The following is a 21,977-nucleotide window of genomic DNA, read 5'->3' as shown; positions in this document are numbered from 1 at the left end:
TCTCTGTTATACCTTATATCTATTTTATCTCCATATTATCTCTGGTTTATGGTGGGTTATTCTGCGTGACTTTGACTGATATCTGTGATTGCCTGCAGTCCTGCGTGTTCATAAATGAGACTCCTAAACAAAGTCTCTAATCCGATAAACTGCTCCATGATGCACAGCAGATGTCTTCTAGTCTGAGAAGAGAGACTGAGTCGTCTTTTAGGACAATAACAATCGTTTGTTGAGTCCTTATTAGCTGACAGAGTGTTAGCTCCGCTGGAAGGGGTTCACGAGACAGATGCTGGAGCCGAATGGATACACGACACAACTACAAAACATTTAGCCATAAAGTAACGAGAGAGACAGACTGTTTGCGATTCAGAACACACACACACGCCAGACACACCCAAAGGCCTTCCCAGCATGCATCTGTGCAGGGACCGCCACGAGCCACACCGCCGAATCGCCGCTCATACACAAGCGAGGCGGGATTATGCGACACGCTAATGATTATAAATAGATGGATATAATAATTTTACAACAAGATAAGCGACTCCAAGATAACCTGATTTAATGAAAGATAAACTGAGCTATGTGGTGCTTATCTAAACTTTGCTAAAATATGAAACACAATATAACCCAAGCATGCTTTGATACACAAAGGTAAACTTAGATATGAGAAGATGAATTTACATGAGAAGATTATAAATAAAATAAAGTCAAATAAGTAATTAATTTACATAATGTAAGCCGAGATTTGCTTTGTCTAAAATTTGATACGATGAGGCAAGATGAGATGGGTCTTTTGTAGATCGATGAAATCCTGGAAAACAATTTAAGAATATAAAACCAAGTCTCAATTTCTGGACCGCAAATACTCTCTACCTCAGAGACACCAACTCCCACAATCCTCTCTACCTCAGAGACACCAACTCCCACAATCCTCTCTGCCTCAGACACCAACTCCCAAAATCCTCTCTGCCTCAGACACCAACCCCCACAATCCTCTCTGTGTGGGACCACAATGTGCTGTGATGCACTTTCTCTCCAATGATCTGTTGTCCTCTTGTCTCCTTCTCCTCTCTGTATTTATACACGCGCGTAGAAATAGACCCATCGATTGATCGATGGTCGATCCACCCCCTGCTCCCCACTGATGAACACACACAAACGCATACACACTCAGACACACACACACAGACACACACTCAGACACAAACACACACACACACACAAATACATACACAAACAAACGCACTCACACATACACAAACACCCACATGCACGCACACATACACAGACACACACAAACATACTCATGCAAACACACAGACAACCGCATCCGCCTACACAAACACATAATTAATAATTGAATAATAATGATAATAGAAACATAATATTGATCATTTTCTTCATTTGAATATCCTGATTATGTAAGCTCCCTCCCCAGCGAGAGGGTCTTAACGAGTCTTAACGAGGCTAAACGAGGTGTGACGAGGTGATCTGTCGTTAATGATTCTAATCAGCGGGTAATTGCTACATGCTACTCACATGTTAATCACGTGTCACTACACTCCCAGCCCCCCTCTACCCCCCCCCCCCCTCCCCCGGGACCCCCGGCGCTCATTCTTTGTGGCACTGGAGTAGAGGTGGCTGTGTGTGTGTGTGTGTGTGTGGGGGTGTGTGTGTGTGTGTGTGTGTGTGTGTGTGTTTGTATGTGTGTGTGGGTGATGTGTGAATGTGTATGTGTGTCTGTCTGTGTGTGTGTGTGTGTGTATCTCTATATGTGTGTGTGTGTGTGTGTGTGTCTTTGTCGCTGTGTGTGTGTCTCTGTGTGTGTGTGTTTGTGTGTGTGTCTCTGTGTGTGTGTGTGTGTCTCTGTGTGTGTGTGTGTGTGTGTCACTGTGTGTGTGTGTGTGTGTGTGTGTGTGTGTGTGTGTGTGTGTGTGTGTGTGTGTGTGTGTGTCTGTGTGTGTGTTGCGGGGGGCAGGTCAGCGGGGGGTCGTGGCAGACCGTTTCCTCGTTAAAGGGCAGCCCGGTGTGGCTCCCGGGCGCTGGGCTGACACTCTGAATCACTCACCCCCCCCCCCCCATCGCTACCACAACACCCCGCCCCCCACTGCCAGAAGACCGCCCACATCCTCCCCATGGACAGGGGGTCCATCCCCCAGGACCACCACACAACCTGTGGGGGTCCTTCAGCAACATGACCCCTGACCCCTACCTGCTTCTATCCTAAATGACATGAGCAGCTGTCACTGTGGATTGTAGGCACCTTGTCATAACGGAGCCGGTACTGTTAGACAGTACAGACCGGGTCATTAAGGAGCAGGTTGGGGTTAGACGGTGAATTCAGATCTGTGTCATTAGGGAGCAGGTAGCAGAGAGAGAGAGAGAGAGAGAGAGAGAGAGAGAGAGAGAGAGAGAGAGAGAGAGAGAGAGAGAGAGAGAGAGAGAGAGAGAGAGAGAGAAAGTGAAAGAAAAAGAGAGAGAGAGAGCGAGAGAGAGGGTGGGAGAGGGTGAGAGTCAAAGTAAAGGATGGAGGAGGAGAATGAGACGCACTAAGGCCTGTTGTGTTTCTCTGCGGTGCAGCTAGCGTAGCGGTGCAGCTAGCGCAGCGGCTGCTAGCCCGACGTCAGTGCGCCACGATCTGACGCGGCTCTCGTGAATGACCCTACATGGTTCTCACCCCGTCGGCCAGAGGACCGCTTCGCTTTACTCTACAGTTGGCGAGTAAAAAGCATTTCACACCATCCCAGCCGGCTCTCCAAGACAGACGTTGAGGGTGTCACGTGACTGAGCTCACCCTCTGGGAGACATGATCTCGCACCCCGATCTGGCAAGCAGGTGAGCGTTGAACGAGTCATCTCCGATTACGGCCGTCGGTGACATCACAAGCGGGGGTGTGGAATTAGAGAGACAGGGGCGGACCAAGACACGCAAGGCAGTGCTGCAAAGAATGCACCAGCACTGTGATCTCCCCGAAGGTGGAATAGATCACGGATAAACACACAAAAAACAAAACAACCCTAACCTATCGACTACACCGCCCCCCTTCGGGTATAATTAACAAAAACAGACGCTTTCCAAACCCCACGTCGGCCTCACTACGATGTGTGCTCTAGATACGGTCTCTCTAATTCGTGACTGATGTCGTCTGTAATCTCCCCGAAGGTGGAATCAACAAACAAAATCAAAACCCATACAGTGAGACATGAACAGTGTGACGACGGCGCTGACGGAGGTGTGGGTGGTGTAACGCTCACCTGTGGTGGGGTCATCCTCGATGGGCTGCTTGAACACGGTGATGTCCTTGAAGGTGCAGAGGAACAGCACCACCTTGTCGTTCTCGTTTCTGATCGGAGCCACCTGCATGTAGAACCACACCGGGCTTCCTGAGGAGCGGAGGATACGGATTGAGCACCACGCGCTCAGCTTCTACTCTAGAATACACACACAGACTGAGCACCACGTGTTCAGCTTCTACTCTAGAATACACACAGAGACTGAGAACCACGTCTTCAGCTTCTACTCTAGAATACACACACAGACTGAGCACCACGCGCTCAGCTTCTACTCTAGAATACACACACAGACTGAGAACCACGCGCTCAGCTTCTACTCTAGAATACACACACAGACTGAGCACCACGCGCTCAGCTTCTACTCTAGAATACACACACAGACTGAGAACCACGCGTTCAGCTTCTACTCTAGAATACACACAGACTGAGCACCACGTGTTCAGCTTCTACTCTAGAATACACACAGACTGAGCACCACGTGTTCAGCTTCTACTCTAGAATACACACAGACTGAGCACCACGTGTTCAGCTTCTACTCTAGAATACACACACAGACTGAGCACCACGCGTTCAGCTTCTACTCTAGAATACACACACTGACTGAGCACCACGCGTTCAGCTTCTACTCTAGAATACACACAGAGCTTTCAGCCTCTACTCTGAATACAAACAGAGCTCTACCAAAAATATCTAGCTGTAATTACAATAACATGGACGTCTATTTAAAGAATGTTGAACCTTGAATGTTAATTAAAAATTAGATTCTTAACTACAAAACAAAGAGCTTCTGTTATACGACAGAATTCCTTCTTACCAAATAAAGAACTTTAGCAACAAAACGTAGCGCTCTCATTAACCGAATCGTAAGCACCTCAAACCAAGAACAAATGACCTTAACAAGACAGAGCCTTGATTAGAGAAGGAGGACATTGGACTCAAAAGAAGCGAAAAACAAGAAGAACCTTCTCCCATGTATGAGAACCGTCCCTACAACTTCTCCGGATGGAGGTACAAGCAGCCCAACCACACACGGTATTGATCCAGTGTATTGATCCACTGTATTGATCCAGTGTATTGATCCACTGTATTGATACCGTGGGCGACGCCTCCTCTAAACAGCCCTGCGATCGCAAATCAAACGCAGCGGGATCAATCGCCTTCTCCTCGCCCTGACATAAGACTCGGAAAATGATATTTATTTATTACACCAAAATTAGTTGTTTGACTCTATAAAATGGTCAAACGTGTGCTTGTACATCGTTTCAATTGTGCCGTGGAATCCATAACATTGGTTATAAAACGGATGGGTGATGTAAGAACACTTAGGGTTCTTCTAGGGGGATGGATGATGTAAGAATAAACTGTCCTTCCAGGACCTTAGAGGGATGGATGATGTAAGAACAAACTGTCCTTCCAGGACCTTAGAGGGATGGATGATGTAAGAACAAACTGTCCTTCCAGGACCTTAGAGGGATGGATGATGTAAGAACAAACTGTCCTTCCAGGACCTTTGAGGGATGGATGATGTAAGAACACCTACTGTTCTTCTAGGTCCTTAGAGGGATGGATGATGTAAGAACACCTACTGTTCTTCTAGGACCTTAGAGGGATGGATGATGTAAGAACAAACTGCCCTTCCAGCACCTTAGAGGGATAGAAGACCTTAGAGCACTCACGGTTCTTCCTGTAGAGAAGGACCTCGAAGCACTGGGACTCGTAGTTGTCGAAGGTCTGGCGGACTTTGTCGATGGTCTTCTTGTCCGTGAGCTCTCCGTACATAAAGCTGTGGTGGAGGAGACCAGAGATTAGACCTCCGGGGGTTAGAGGGTCCAGGGGTACTGTGGCATCAGGACAAGGACCTCACGCCACAAAAATAGCCTTTTCCCTGAGGCTATTTCTCTCCTTAATCAATGACTACCCCCCCCCCCCGCATCTTCCAAAAGGAGTCTGAATAGGACTATTTTATTATTCCTTAATTAAAGAACATTTTTTAATATCATGTTTTACTAGAGCTTTGTGCCTTTCACTGTCTGTCTTTCTAGTTGTGTGTTGAGCGCTGGATGCAGAGTTAAATTCCTGTGTGTCCCATTGATGCATTCGGATTGAAACCTCTGCTCAACGACCCACAGTCTAGTGGCCTACAGCCATGCTGTAATGCATAGGGTCAAGGTCCCAGACCCTATGCATTACAGCATGGCTGTAGTGGTGTTAGCATCGAGCCATTGTGTTTACCACACACACATGCACGCACGCACGCACGCACGCACACACGCCCACGCAGACTCACACACGCCCGCGAACACACACGCACACACACACACGCACACACATAAGCACAGGCAACCACACACACACATGCACACACACGAAAACACATGATATCTTTAATTTTTCACAACAATATTTCTGTGCAGAAAAATGTGTGAATGTGTGACACTATTGACGTCCCTCAGTGGGGATATCGACAAAAAGGCAGAGTCCCATTGTACCAGGACGGACCACAGAACTATGATAAATATCAGGTGTCATGACGGGGGGGGGTGGGAGGAAGGCTACAAAACGACTTCCCATTTTAAAGACTGATCGAATAAGAGAAATTTCAGATCATAAGAGATGCACCTCCACATTTCATAAAGGTTTCCTCGACGAATGGTCATGACAATGACGATGTACGCAAACCTTAAAGAGGACCTATTATACTACTTTTCTGGTCTTCATTTCTTATTAATGACTCCTATAGCGCAACCTGACACGAATCACAGCACAAAAAACGATGTAGATTTTCGGGAAACTCTTCCTCTCATCTGGGCGCTTTCAGCATTCTCTGTCAACGCTCGGTTTCGTCCTTCTCCGCCCCCTCGCCCCCCTCCTGCCAACCCGACTCCGTTGTGATTGGTTACCTTCCTTGAAGCGCGCGCAGGCAGATTTGGCATACGGGGGCGTGGCAGGAGTGCCTCTACGTAGATTATTTCCCGGAAATGTGAACAAGTGAATCGCAAACGCTGTCCCGAGTGTTTAGCGCTCTGCACAGCCACCCCAGACTGTCACCAGGGAATACGTCGAAATGCATGCACGTCATTATTTGACACTTTAGCATGATGAAACATGACTATCAATCATTATAACAACGTCGATAGGTCATAAAAGTCGAAACAGCATAATAGGTCCCCTTTAACCCGAACCCTAAAAGTTCTATGTTTTGAACAAAGAATGTCGAAAGAGGAGACAAACTGTGGCTATCCCTGAGGGAGAAGTTATCTCAGAGTGCCCCCCCCCCCCCCCCACTAGGTGACTCGGCTCTTTATCTCCTAATAGAATGGACTCTGGCTCTGAGGGCCCCCGGCCCCGGTCAGCAGGGGCCGGGGGCCCCTCTGTCCTCTGTTCCTTTCACCTGCTGGCTCAGTGTCCGCTCAGCCTGTAAGCCGCTGGCTAAACAAGGCCTGGGCCCTGCTGTGGTCGGGCCCCTGCGGCTGTCAGGGGCCCCCCCTCGGCTCCGAGGGCCACAAAGAGAGAGAGAGAGAGTGAGAGAGAGAGAGAGAGAGAGAGAGAGAGACACACACACACACAGTGAGCAAGAGAGCAAGCAAGATGGTAAACGACAGAGAAAGCGAGTGAAGAAAGAGAGAGAGAGTGATGGAACGAGAGAGAGAGAGAGAGAGAGAGAGAGAGAGAGAGAGAGAGAGAGAGAGAGAGAGAGAGAGAGAGAGAGAGAGAGAGAGAGAGAGAGAGAGAGAGAGAGAGAGAGAGAGAGAGAGAGAGAGAGAGAGAGAGAGAGAGAAGCACAGCAAGTGAGCGAGACAGCGAGAGAAGGAGAGCGAAAGAGAGCCCCGCTTGGTATATGGCTATACTTTAAGCATTTTGACTGACAGGCGAAACGGGGCAGCATCCTGAAGCGGGACCACTGGAGACGGTTCCCGTGACAACGGTGGGCCCAGCGGGCCCCCCAGGGGGTGGCAGGCCCCGGGGAACTTGGGGGAACTTGGTTTTTCTTTCCCTTTTTCATCATTAATTGCTGCCATCCACCGCAGTCCTCCGTGTTGCTGAACAAAGTTAGCGGCTAGGATAATCGCTAGCTGTAACGGGGGGGGGGGTAACTGGTGACCGGAAGGTTGCTAGTTCGATCCCCGGCTCCTCCTAGCTGTGAGTGTCGAGGTGTCCCTGAGCGAGACGCCCTCACTCTGACTGCTCCCGACGAGCCGGCGGTCGCCCTGCGTGGTCGACTCCGCCGTCGGCGTGCGAATGTGTGAAGGAATGGTTGTAAGTCGCTTTTGGATTAAAGGCATCAGCAAAATCCCCGCAATGTGAATGTAAATGTAACAACCGTATAGCCGCAAGCGCCGCTACAACGTTAATGCTTCAGACCGCTTCTTATTCTTCTTCTTCTTCTTCTTCTTCTTCTTCTTCTTCTTCTTCTTCTTCTTCTTCTTCTTCTTCAATAAAACAGCAAAGCAAACAGAGAACCACCACCAGGGCTGTTGGTTCGCCGGTGGTGCTGGAGTTAGAGAGAGCTTCGGATCCCCGAAGCTCTCTCTAACTCCAGCACCACCGGTGAACCAACAGCCCTGGTGGTGGGTCTCTGTTTGGAGCGGGAGGAGCGAGGGGAGGGGGGGGAGGAGGGAGGAGGGAAGGGAGGAGGGATTGGGGGAGGGAGGAGGGAGGGGAGTTGGAGGGGGGGAGGGGAGGCTCGCACTGTAAAACAACCCGACTGTTTTAAAAATAACGACAGACAAGGCTTGTTTCATCCCCCTGAAGACAGACGCGCCCAACCCAGGGAGCCGTGCACACGTTCAATTAGCAGAGCCCGCATAATTGCTGATAATTTCCCCTGGTGAGATTTCACGCTACAACACGCCTCCCGTGTCAGCTCAGCGAGGAGCAGCCCTACACTCCGACATGATTACCGTCATCTAACGGGATCTAATAACGCCGCCGCCGCCGCCGCAATCCGCCTGATCCGATCAACGCTGCCGGGACCCTTATTGATCCATCATAGGTTATTGATGAAGGGTACTATGATGTCGTGAAAACGGACGCGGGTTGGGAGGGTGTCACAGTTAATAGGATAATAGTGATGTCACGTATATCTGTGAGAGCAGGACAGTGTCATAGTTATTGATGATGGAGACGTCGTCATGGTACCTGATGGAAGTCATTGTTATCAGTAATGATGTCATCGTTCTGGATTAAAGATGATGTCATGGTTCTGGATAAAGTTGATGTCATCGTTATTGTTAAAGATGATGTCATGGTTACGGATAAAGGTGATGTCATCGTTATTGACAAAGTTGATGTCATGGTGATTGATAAAGGTGATGTCATGGTTATGGATAAAAATGATGTCATGGTTATGGATAAAGGTGATGTCATTGTTATGGATAAAGGTGATGTCATCATTATGGATGAAGCTGAGTTAATCGTTATTGATAAAGATGATGTCATCGTTAAGGATAAAGGTGATGTCATTGTTATGGATAAAGATGATGTCATTGTTATTGATAAAGATGGCGGACCTGCATGTGCTGCTCTTCTGCATGACCTCAGCGCGGTGGAATCCGGAGAGTTTGCAGAAGCCGTCGTTGCTGTAGACCACGGGCCACTCTACGATCTGAGCGTTGCCCAGGAGAAAGCTGGTCTCTGGGGGAGAGGAGAGGGGAGAGCGGGGGGTCAGGGTGGAGCTCCACACTCGCAACACAACAACCACCACCACCACCAGGGACTCACAGTCAGGACCGGACGGGCAGGGCTGGGGAGGAGCCCTTCAGATCTGAGGGACTGAGCTACAGGAGCGGATCTGAGGGACTGAACTACAGGACCGGATCTGAGGGACTGAACTACAGGACCGGATCTGAGGGACTGAACTACAGGACCGGATCTGAGGTACTGAACTACAGGAGCGGATCTGAGGGACTGAACTACAGGACCGGATCTGAGGGACTGAACTACAGGACCGGATCTGAGGGACTGAGCTACAGGAGCGGATCTGAGGGACTGAGTTACAGGAGCGGATCTGAGGGACTGAGTTACAGGAGCGGATCTGAGGGACTGAGCTACAGGACCGGATCTGAGGGACTGAACTACAGGACCGGATCTGAGGGACTGAACTACAGGACCGGATCTGAGGTACTGCGCAACAGGAGCGTGCGACAGTAACCAGTTTCCGACTGTACCTGGACATCATCAGGTCCTTTGTTTAGGATCATAATGAGGATAATTATTATCCTCATTATGATGTGAACATTGTTCCCCAACTTCCACCTGGCAGCGTTTCTAAGCATGCGTGATAAAGCGCAGAGTCATCACCCTCATCCTCATCACCGTGATTAGAGTCCTAATTGTCATTTTGTTTATTCGTGTTAAGTGTGCGTATCAGCGCAGTACATGAACAACAAATCACTTCAACCATCAGCAACCACAACAGAAGCTACAGCAGCTGAAATAAGACGAGCGTTTACAATAATGGAATAATATATACTGTTCACCATCATAAAAATATATAGGTACAAATATATATAAATATGTATGTTCACATCATATAAATATATTTATATAAAGATATACAAATGAACACAATATGTAATAATATAAATAAACACATATATATTAGACACACAAATATAAACACATATAAAAAACTATAACTGTAAATTTACAATAATTTCACAATATGCGTATTTTCACCGAGAGAGAGAGAGATGTGCGCCCAGGTTCAGGTTCAGGTTCAGGTTCCGGTTCCGGTTCAGGTTCAGGTTCAGGTTCCGTTCACTGCAGTTCCGCGCCCCATACACCGCACGACTACGGAACTGCTTTATTAACTCACGCAAGTAATACACGAACACACACGAACCCATTCAACGACCGTAACACGTACGGTAATGGTGCAATGAACACAACATGAACACAAGTGCACAAAAACACCCCCACATAGATAAACCCCAACCTATGAACCCCACTAATTGTCTGCGCCGCAATGGACCCAGGAGGGCCCCGAAAGGTCCAAACAGATAGGGAAGACCCCTCCCAGAATCCCTTGCGCATCCAGAATCAGCGTCCGCCCCCGCTACGATATTTTAACAGAGGGACTACATAAACACATTCCAGCAGTCAAATGAGGACCTAATAGGGCCACATGCCACAAAAACAAACCTGACCCACTGCAGTCAGTGCAGCAAGGCCCCCCGGGTAGTGTGTGTTTGTGTGTGTGTGAGTGTGTGTGTGGGGGGGGGGGGGGGAGAGTTTGCGCGCGGTTGCGTGAGGGCGCGCGCGGGTGTGTGAGTGAGTGCACGATTGCAATCGTAGTGTACATTTCCACACCTATTTACCATAACACGAGATTGTCCACAAAACAACGGAACCATCGCTTGTTCCCGCTCTCCTCTCTCTCCTCAGATCCTCACGGAGATGCTTCGTTACAGAGCCGTTACCCCGCCATCCTCGCGTGAGTCTTTAAGAACACGGGGAAATTGCTGAGGGCCTCTTTGCGCGCGCGGCTGCCAATCAGAAGCGACACTTTAGTCTCTCTCATTAAAAAATAGTTTTCTGCACGAGAGCAGGCGGATGATGCGCACTGACTCCAAACGCGTGGAAATGAGCGGCCGCGACATCCATAACCGCTGTCATGCTCCGCGAGACGCCCCACGAGACGCCGTTACCGCTCCCAGCGCGCGCCGTCAGTGGACAGCTCGGGCGCGTTCCCGCCCTGGAGTCACCCTTCAATCAGGCTGAAATGTATCGTGCTCAGTGAGTCTACGGAGTGAGTTGTGGCGGGAATCTGACCTCGACTCCGCGGGATGAATTCAGACCGCCTGCTGCTGTGACCTCCCAGGCGGAAAATAGACGGACTACTAAAACACAGGCCAATCAGAGCCCAAGCTCGTCCGGTCGGCCTTTAGAGCGCGGGAGACGCAGGGTGACACCGCGTCATGCCACAAAGCTTGTTTCTGTGCGCTGCTGACTTCAGCCTATTACGTATTATTGGGTGTCAAGCAACGAAGTTGCGAGACAACCTATTGTTTTTGTTGTTGTTATTATTATTATTATTATTATTATTATTATTATTATTATTATTATTATTATTATTATTATTATTATTATTATTATGTTATGATTTTATATATTTAGATAAACAGCACACAGAAGAGCACCTTTCATCGAACCCGACCTCAAACAAATAAAAACCCTTATAATTATTTGAAAGAAAGAAAAAATTACATAACGCAGTCTATCTAAAAGAAAAACATCAGATCATAGCCACCGATACAACTGAACCACAAGGCTGTACTATCACCGCTTCCGTAACCCATGAGCAGAGTGGTCCCATAGCTCCATCGTCCCAGTCCCCTGGTCGACCTGAGCGGGACTCAACCTCCTGATGATGTAAACACGGACTTTAAAGGACGTGGAGGAACTTTGGATCTCTGAGGTGGTCGGTAAACACAGCGCTTCACGCGCTCTGACTCCGCGCGCTTCCCGCGGTCTGATGTAACATCACGACTGCCACGACATGTCGCCGGAGTCCGATTAGTTTGTAAAACAACACACAGACACACACACACACACACACACACACACACACACACACACACACACACACACACACACACACACACACACACACACACACACACACAAACATACACACACACACACACACACACACACACACACACACACACACACACACACACACACACACACACACACACACACACACACACACACACACACAGAAGCGCAGGAGGTCGCTCGTTACAAACAGCAGAGTAAATAAAAAGCGATGCTCAGTGATGCGCGAGGGGGTGGGGGGGGGAGAGGGGGACTTACCGCTCGAGCGCCGGACAATGTTCTCCAAAAAAGTGTTCTGCGGTGCCACGAGCCCTCTCTTTCCCCCGGGCATCGTGCGGGCGGGCCGAATGGTCGGTCGGGGTCCGGAACGGCGGCGCGGCGGGGGGTCGGCGGTCGGTCTCGTGGCTGGGTGTCAGTCGGTGCGACGGAGAAGCTCATCGTAAAACCCCGCGCTTCGGCTGCTCGGGGCGCACTGAGCCACACGCGCGCGCCTCGGCTGCATGCCGCTGCATTCTGCTGTCTCGAGCGATTCTGCCAGCGCAAGACGCATGCGCGCTCTGTTCTCTCCGCTCACGGTCCGACGGGGCTGGGGCCGCTCTCCTCGCGCGCGCTCTCTCTCCAGGGCTCTCCACGCGCTCCCTTCCCAGGTCAGGGCGGTGTGGGCTCGCGCCGGGGGGCGGGTGCCGTGGCCACGCGCCTTGGGGACGAGAGGTGCAGGACATTAAACCACTCGGCTAAAGAGATTCAGAAGGCGATCAGCTCAAGCAAGAGGCGCGGGTTGAAACCGAGGGGGTTATTTGATGTAGAAATCAAATAAAACATACAAGCGTTGGTCTTCAGATCGGTCGATTTCACACTCAACCGAGCCTATTAATCGTTACATCAACAACAAAAACACGCGTGTCCCCTGCGCGGGAGTCCCCCCGTGGGAGATAACCTTGTTCAGACGCCTTAATGGGCCCCCCGGGTCCCTAAAGGCCCCCACTGGAACAACAACAACAACAACAACTGCGATCGGTGTTCCACGTGCGCGCTGCTGCAGCTGCACGCGCTGTCAGATCTGCGTTCGGCGCGTGGGATTTTCTGTGGTTTGGGTTCCCGCGAGGCGCATCCAGCGTGCCTCTTCCCAGGGGGGTTGTGGGGTCCCCGTGAGCAGTGTCGCGGGACCTTCACAAGTCCCAGGAGGATTCGGTTTCAAGCGATGTTGACTTTGTGCATCACTGTTATTGTACCACGTTAACTATTCTTAACCCTCCCGGTAACGGGGATGGACCCTGACGACATCTATGTCATAAGGGCTCACTAACATACGGACCTGTGTATTCGTATTTAGCCAGACCACACGTCTGGAACCGCCCGTCCGTGCTGTGCTCAGTATTTTAGGAGCAGCGTATCAGGCCTATAAATATGCTGACGCATACGAACGCGGCTCCTTCCAACCACAGTCCTAATTGTTTACGCCGCGTTAATTCCGTGCTCATAAGTGTTAACAAGCAGCGATCCTGTAATTATCAGCCAAATGCTTAAAACAGGCCCGAGGGTCGAGAGACAGCGAGAGAGAGTGGGCGACAGTGAGCGAGAGAGAGAGAAAAGAAGAGAATGGGTGAGAGACGCTGGCTGTAGCCTGCAGAGGGAGGCGGTTTGAAACTGTGGCGCGCGTTGCCAAATGTTCCCAACGGCGGAACTTAATTGGTTCACGAGCATCACGGGGAGCCAAACGGTTAAGATGTAGCAAACTGTTAGGATGGGGTAGCAAACTGTTAGGATGGAGAAACAAACTGTTGGGAGGGGGTATCAAACTGTTAAGATGGGGTATAAACAGTTAGGAATCAGAATCCGAATTGCTTTTATTGCATGCTTATTGTACACAAGATTAAAATTATTATGCTTGGTTCCTCAAGAGCCACATAGTGGCAACAATATTAAGTAAATAGATAACTAAAAATAAATATGTCAAAACAGTTAAACATAAACAGTCACTGTAAGGATGGGGTAGAAACAGTAACAGTTAGGATGGGGTAGTAACACTAGCCGTTAGGATGGGGTTAGGATGTGGTAGTAACAGTAACAGTTAGGATGGGGTAGTAACACTAACAGTTAGGATGTGATAGTAACACTAACAGTGAGGAGGGGGGTTGCCAACATGTGGTCCTCTCCGTGCGGCCCGGCCCCCCTCCCTGCAGTAATGTAGGCTAGCTAGTGTTCCTGAACAAAAATAGCTTTGGGTCTAAACACACGCGCGTGGCAGCGCGCTGTGGTCCGGGCCTGCTGGCGGTCTTCCAGCCCATGAGGGGGCGCCGGTGTGTGTTGCGGTCCAGGTTTGGGAACGGGCGGAGCACCATGTTTTATTCATTTATTAGCCTACATATAGCGGGACCGAAATAACAGCAGTTATTTTAACCGCGGGGTAGAACAATGGTCGGGGCCAGACGGAGTTACCGGCTGGCTCATGAATTGATAACGCCCAACAAACGGTGGGAGAAGATGCAGGCAATACAAACAGCAAAACAGACATCCCATAATAGTCCCGGGCACAGCGTAGTAACGGACAGCGCGATGATGGCAGAGGACCACTGGGGGTCGGTTCTGGGGGGTTCTGTTGTATTAGGGGGTTCTTTTCTGGGGGGTTCTGTTCTGGGGTTTCTGTTCTGGGGGGTTCTCAGCGTTAAACAGAACGTAACTCATTCCAGAGGATGGTTCCGGTCACGGAGGTGGGGGGGGGGGGGGGGGGGGTCCTCAACGCTGACGACTCGCGTTGAGGTTCGGAAGGGTTGGAAGGAGGGAAGGAGAGTGGAGAGTGAGACACACCGAGGGAGAGAGAGAGAGAGAGACAGAGGGAGAGAGAGATAGAGAGAGAGAGAGAGATAGAGAGAGAGAGAGAGAGAGAGAGAGAGAGAGAGAGAGAGAGAGAGAGAGAGAGAGAGAGTGAGAGAGAGAGAGAGAGAGAGAGACTTCCAGCTCCCCGGTTACAGTCTCCCCCTTCCCCTCTCCGGGGGGGGGGGGGGGGGACCCCCGGGCGTTTCCTCCGTTATTGATCTCGAAATAATTAGTCAAAGAAACACCGGCGCCGCTCCAAAGTTTCGCTCAAAGTACCGGCCCGGCGGCGCAAGCACACACACATTGTACATTATCGACTCTGTGTGTGTGTTTGTGTGTGTGTGTGTGTGTGTGTGTGTGTGTGTGTGTGTGTGTGTGTGTGCGTGTGTGTGTGAGTGTGTGTGTGTGCGTGCGTGTGTGTGTGTGTGCGTGTGTGTGTGTGTGTGTGTGTGTGCGTGTGTGTGTGCGTGTGTGGGTCCGCATGCTATGATTGGCTGCGTCTGGGCCGGCCACTGCGACAACGAGGTCAACAGCGTCCTTTGGCCTCACTCACCTAGTAGCGGCCATCTTGGCTCCAGACGCTAGCATGGTGGGAACCAAGATGGCCGCTCGTCCAATCGAGTTCTGCCATCTTGACTCCAGACGCTAGCATGGAGGGGGAACTGAATGCTGCAGCGCTCGGCGAGTGAGAGCCATTACCCTTATTGGAACTGAAATACCAGCACCAGACTGATGCCAGTACCAGCGTTACCTGGTACGGTTGGTGACCCAGGATCAAAAAATTTCCAAATAAAACTAAATGAAACTAAAGTAAAAGAGAACTCCACTATCGAGAAAAATAAATAAAGAATTGAGGACCTGGAACCATCTCCTTGGAAACGAGAGCTTGATGCTCCGTGGCCGGTCGAAGGAATTCTCGCGTTTGGTATCAAGATGGCCGCTCTGTGAATGAAGGCCATTACACTTATTGGAACTGAAACCATGGCCGCTTACGACCCTCATCACCACCGGTGACAAGCCCGGCCGAGACGTCAAGTGAAGAGAGAATAAATAGCTCCAGCTTACGGCAGGGTGTTAAAGAAGCTGTTCCTGACGTTTGAGTTTAATTGCGGATGTTCGTTCCGATAAGAGAATGCGTAGAAGAACATACTGCCCCTCCTGGATATTTATGCTCTCATTATCTCCTCCTCCTCCTTCTCCTCCTCTCCTCCTTTCCAGTTGACATCAACTCCTCTGCTCCTTTCCTCATGGGAGGACTTTGGAAGCTGATTCGGAAGCAGCTTGCTATTTTTCGAATGAGAATCACGAATTGTTTTAACTACCAGGTAAGATCGCACATACAAGAAAGGCTAGGTTGAAGCAGAGAGGAAAGGAAATAAAAATCGAAAAAAACAAATTTTAAACTATGTTTTATGGGCATTAATGTGAGATCCAGAAGTCGTACTGTTATAGCAGAACCTCCGGGGGGGGAGATTGCACAAAGTCGTTTCCTGTCTCTTTAGAAAACTCATCCTTGCTAGCAGTTTAAGCTTTCAGAGGATGATTGTACAAATACTTATATAAGTATTAAATACGCTTATTCGAACAGTGGCCAGTCTACACAGCGTTTATTGGAAACACACTTTCTCTAAGAGCGTCCTTGGAGTCAGGACACAATGTCCTGGCTTGTCTTCCCACCGGGGAAGGGTTTACCAGTAATGGCCGACTGTGTGTTTGATGTTGGCCCCTCTCAGATCCCCGCATCACGCTATGAGGCAAACGTGGAGCGAAGGAACCGTTCACCTGGTGTTGACCTCGGCTGCCATCAGACTCTAGATTAACAAGCTATGGTCGGATCTGCAAGGCTCAGACGAGCTGGACTCTGGGACTCCTCCGAGATAACAAGTAAACGAGATAACACTTTTATTAATAATAAAATGGAAATCCCTTCGTTACAACTGCCCAGCAGCAGTGGGAAACACAGGATAAGATACAATGCAATACAAATACGAAGTACTAATGAAAAACTAAAATAGATGCTAAAGTAAAGACAAACAGAACAAACAGTGCAAATACAACAGACGGTATAAACAATATAAATTAGAAAGTGTAAACTGTAATGTGTAAAGTGCAAGGTGTAAATTATAAAGTGGTTAAGTACGATTTCTTCACAGTATATCAAAGTGTATGAGTGCAAAGGTAAACAAAGTGTTGGTGGGCAGGACAATGCTGAGGATCGCTGGTGTCTTGGTTCATCCCGGATCAGCACCATGGACAGCGCCGGAAACACTTCAGGATTCAAACCCGGTACCCTCTAGCGTTGAGACAGCATGATTTACATCCCGTGGCAGTGGCTTGGTTCCTGATTCGTCAACTCATCATGAACAGTGGTTTCGTACCCATGAGCAGACGCGAAGAAAGACAGACATCAGAATCACAGAACAGCTTGGTTCCTTTTTTTTTAAGACACTTTTATCCAAAGCAACTTGGGGTGAATCCGGGGACCGATCATTGAGGAGCAGGTGTGGTTGAAGGGTCATCTTGCAGAAGCATGCCCACAGGTTAGGCTGGAGACTTTAGGGATGGAAGCCAGACCTTTCAACTGGAAGTCCAACACCCGTAGCAATAGACTGTTCAGCCCTCGGTTTACAAATTCAATAAACTATCGAGCCTTGGTGTTTTTAACATTTACAATTTACAACGACTCAGATGAGGGATGATTGGGAACGAATTGTTTCGGAGGAATATCCTGCTGCGATCGATTCTGTTATCAGACGACACTTCCTCTGAATGTCACATTCTGCAGCAGAGGCAACATGACAAACTATCGGCAGACGGAGAAACTTCGACGGACGGAGAAAGGTTGCGGTGGATCGTTTCCGACACCGGCTATTTCCTGCTCCGGTTTCCAGTGGAACATTTATAATGTTAAAAAAAACTTTAAATGTAATTTAAAAAACACAGGCCATATACAGTATATGGGTCAAAACAACTGGGTTCATGTTGCTGCTGGCGCTTCATCAGACGAGGGAAGGGATGACCTAAAATAAATGTGAAAACAATGAATCAGCATTTTACAAACGAGGAAGACAGGAGAGGAGGAGGAGGAGGAGGAGGAGGAGGAGGAGGAGGAGGAGGAGGAGGAGGAACGGGATGAGGGCATGGAAGAAGAAGAGAAAAGGAGTGGAGAAGAAATCAGAAGAGACGAGGAGAAAGTAGGAAGGATGTTTCTCTGCTTGGCGCTTCAAGGAGTGTTAGATATTCACTCCCACACCGCTGGCCGGACGGTTCAATAAGACGCTTCGGGTGACCCTACTTCCTGCTTTCCCAACATGACCCACCTAATTAACGCAATAGGTGGGCACAACAGGTCATTCATTAAAACATGAATGAATGGATCTCGTATGGAGGAGAACAAGGAGGCGTTACCACTGTGATAATTGATCTTCACACAGCCGGGCTGATCGAGACTTCTAGCACTTATTTACGTTTATCTGACTATTGTTATCCAACCGGTTGAGTTCTCTCACAGATCAGAGTTATAGTAGCAGGGATAAAAGCGATGCTGATGCTAGCTTCCAAAACTCTACTGGCCGAAGAGCCGAGGAGATATTTTGAATACTAAAACATTGGTATTGTCCCGCCAGGAGTGTTTATGATTACGTACGTTACTTACCATTTCATTTAAAGCTCTGCACTATTAAATGAATCCCGATTCTGTCATCGATCACACCGCTCCTGATCAGCTCATCAATGACTTCTGATAGCTGGTCGTCTCCGGCTGCCTCTTCTACCCCGGGGACACACGCAGTGGCAGCTTAATGCCCTGCCCAGGGGCGCCTGGGCAGCACTCCTCCTCAGTAGAGCCAGCTGCCCTGGGCAGGTTGACGGTTTGATCGCCCAGCTGCCCCAGCCCTCAGGTCAGGGTGGGTGGAGACAGCAGATAAAACCATCGGACACCAGCCAAGGAAAAAGTGTGTGTGTGTGTGTGTGTCAGAGCCTACACATTTAGTCAGGTTCAACTCAAACAGAAGAGAGGGGGAGGGGGGACAGACCGAGAGTGGGTGTGTGGGTGCATCTTGGGACAGCCAGAGAGAGAAGGGGGAGAGAGGGGGTGAGGAGGGATTGAGGATGATGACAGGAACAGGACAGAGACGAAGAGAGAAGAACAGAGACGGGAACAGAAATTAAAAAAGGAGTTAGAGACAGTGAGTAAAGCAGATGAATGAAAAGTAAAGTAGGATGCACACAAAGATGAAAGAGGGAGAATATGGGGATCTTGAGAGAAAAGAGGTTAAGCCCATTAATCATGAATTCGTACAGACTAGCGGGGTCATGTGATTGTCCCCCTAGCGGTGAAGAAGGGTCACTCACTCTGACTAACCTCCGCTAATGACAACTGTAGTCATCCGCCATCATCAGGAACCTCCAACCAACAAGGTCATCCGTAGATATTTACCCGAAACACAAAAGTAATTGAAAACCAAGTGCAGAGAACGGCGATTTTAGCGATTTTCTACGGCTGCTTTCTAAACAACCACGTTTCTATGAAGGTATGATATCGGCCAAGATATGTAGGCCTAAACCAATTAGACCGGGTCCCCGAGTTGCAAACGTGGGTCGTCGATGCTTGCGATGGGCTCCGTGGGTTTTCATTGCGACATGCTTTTAATTAACAGCAGGGACTCAGATGTACGTTCAGGTGTTCAGACGGTGAGAGCTTCTGGTCATTGGCCTACAGAAAGAAGCAGGGAAGGTGAAGTTCTAGACTTAAAGAAATCTTTGACCAGCTGCGGACCTGTAGAGGCTGAGACGTCTGAGTAACACGATGTGTTACTCAGCCGAAATGAATAGAAGATTGTTGAAACTCGTCCTTTGATATCGCTGCCATCTTGTGTCAAAATGTTGAAATTCATCATTTGGATTCTTGATTTTGAACTAAATTTTAAAAAGATGCTATGATGATTGGTCGTGACAAGCCCTTTCCAAAGAGCGGCATCACAGGTGGGATTTCACGTGTGCTGGTAAAACAGGGGCCCATGGAAAATTGTCATGATCCTTTTACACCTGAAAATTAAACCAACTTTGAGCTATTTTCGGAGTTATACAAATTTAGAAGAACAATTTTTGTTAAACATTGAAATAATATATTTTTTCAAGCGGGCTGATTATAATTGTTGATTCTGATAATTCAGTTTGGTCCTTATAAATATTGACTTAACGACATGAAGACACAAAACATTCAAAAAAAGTACTTAATTCAATATCTAGGCTATATCACGAAACGGGTTTAATTTAATATCTCTTTATTTTTTTTAAAATAATTAAACATTTGTATTTCTCCAACCCTTTTTTCTTTTTTTTTTAAAATCATATTACATCTGGGCCATTCTAAAGCACACATTAATTCGTGAGGAAGGGTTTTCAACAACGCTCGAAAAAAACGTTAACGGTCAAAATCGGGACAGGGAAAAGTCCTCCGCCCCTTGGCCCCTTCCCGCTATCCCCAGCGCCCCAACCCAACCCAGGAGACCCCCGGCCCTACCCCTACTATAAAATTAATCAAGTCCAATGGTGAAAAGAAACTTCTTCAAAATTTCCAAAACAAAGATAAGAACCGAGAGGAAGGTTAAGGTGGGAGTTAAAGCGACAGAAAGAACTGAAAAAGGGGAGGACACTATCATAAATACCAGGAAGAATTGCTCCATAATACCTCTTTATATACTGGATAATCCTCTCCACAGAATCCTAAGCAAAAATATAGGCTAAATTACTACGAGATACAAGAGTAGCGTTGTACTGCATTCAATAACAATATACAGGCTTGCTTTTTTTGACGTCCCCTCGTGTTGGTAACACTGAAGCCACAGCGCCCCCCGGTGGCGGCACGCAGGACCGCCGCGGGTCACAACGGGCACAACGTTATTTTTAACGCTCTCGGGAGCAAAACATCAGGTCTTTTTTTTTTTCTGTGTATGATATTGTTTTTCAAATATGGTCGTTGGATACCAGTGCCAGACTGATACCAGCGTTACCTGGTACGGTTGGTGACCCAGGATCAAAAAATGTCCAGAGAAGTAAATTAAAAAAAAGAAACCAAACAAAGTAACGGAGAACTCTCGGAAAAAAAAAAAAATGGAAAAGAGAACCTGGAATCCATCTCCTTGGAAACGAGAGCTCAACGCGCGCGGCCGGTCGAAGGAATTCTAACGGAAGGAGAGGCGGTGGATCGAGCGAAACGGACACAAAACATACGTCCTCTGGCCCACAATACAGCGACACCGCTAGCCCGAAAACGCACATGTTACACTAGCAGGTAAGCAGGCCAGGTCATGTGACCAACCAACCGATTTCGACCCTAGCGATGGCGTTCGCTAGAGAATCCCCTCCCGCCTGAATCCAGCAGCCTCGTCGCCCCGGTAACGTTTTGGTGCCACGGTGAGTTTTGTTTTTTAATAACTTTCCCCCCCCCCTCCGACTTCCTGTGCAGACAGGAAGTTAAGAGTCTCGTAGAGGAAGGAAGGAGGAGAAGAACTGGAAAATAGTTTCAAGAGAGAAGAAGGATTTCTGTTTCACCGGTTCCTCCCAGTCCGAGACGGGACTGGTTCCAGAGTGGGACAGAAGGACAGGGGGGCGGTCCTTGTGGAGGAAGGAAGGGGGCGGGTCTTCCTTTACTTCCATAAACACTTCCTCTGAAAAGGGGGCGGGGCTGTAGCATACAGTCAGTACGTCCCGGGGAGGGGAGGGGGCAGAATTTACAGGTGGACAAGATGGAGGGCAGAGAAAGCAGGAGGAAAGCAGAGGAAGATGGAGACAGAAACAGTCAACAACAGGGCTGTCCTGGACAGATCGTTACACTATCTTCTCCTTTAGGGCTGTGTTTGTGAAGAAACAGTTTGTAGGGAACCCCTAAAAAGGTCCAGATGTCTGTCCCCCCCAGTTCCCACCTCAAGTCATTTTCTCATTTTCTCGTTTTTTTCTTCCTTTTTATTATTATTATTGTTTTTTTTTTTCATTCGCAATAATATCAGTTTTAAAGGGGAAAAAACAAAAAGAACAAACAAAGTTATTTACAGTGCTGATGAAATCATGAAAACAAGTGTGGTATATCTACCGTAAAGTAAGTCGCACGGATACAGAAGAGAAAAAGATTTAATTGTTAAAAAAAAAAAAAAAAACGAAAAAAAAAGGAAAAGGACTAGATTAACAGAAAGGACAACCAATAGGGGAGCTCGAAGTCGCTCCCGAGGAGGCGGTCTTTCAGTGGGTGGGCGGGGCTCCGAGGTGGTGGTGGTGGTGGGGGGGGGGCCAGACATCTGTGGCATC

The 21,977-nt window shown here is 48.6% G+C and overlaps 1 protein-coding gene across 1 annotated transcript in view; it reads right to left on the bottom strand.

Moving 5' to 3' along the window:
* The window catches only part of kcnh5b (potassium voltage-gated channel, subfamily H (eag-related), member 5b), a 43,948-nt gene extending 31,762 nt beyond the window's left edge, over nucleotides 1-12,186 (bottom strand). Inside the window, exons 1-5 of the mRNA XM_056589787.1 lie at nucleotides 12,114-12,186; nucleotides 8,804-8,927; nucleotides 4,970-5,076; nucleotides 3,255-3,383; nucleotides 740-811 (exon numbers count right to left, since the gene is read on the bottom strand). Of these exons, the coding sequence (XP_056445762.1) occupies nucleotides 740-811; nucleotides 3,255-3,383; nucleotides 4,970-5,076; nucleotides 8,804-8,927; nucleotides 12,114-12,186 (505 nt within the window). The remainder of the gene's footprint in view (nucleotides 1-739; nucleotides 812-3,254; nucleotides 3,384-4,969; nucleotides 5,077-8,803; nucleotides 8,928-12,113) is intronic.
* Between the last annotated feature and the right edge of the window lie 9,791 nt (nucleotides 12,187-21,977).

The sequence above is a fragment of the Gadus chalcogrammus genome, chromosome 5, assembly GCF_026213295.1.
Source record: "Gadus chalcogrammus isolate NIFS_2021 chromosome 5, NIFS_Gcha_1.0, whole genome shotgun sequence".
Classification (NCBI taxonomy): Eukaryota; Metazoa; Chordata; class Actinopteri; order Gadiformes; family Gadidae; genus Gadus; species Gadus chalcogrammus.
The sequence above is the reverse complement of the archived record's forward strand: the minus strand, read 5'-3'. Positions and strand labels throughout refer to the sequence as shown.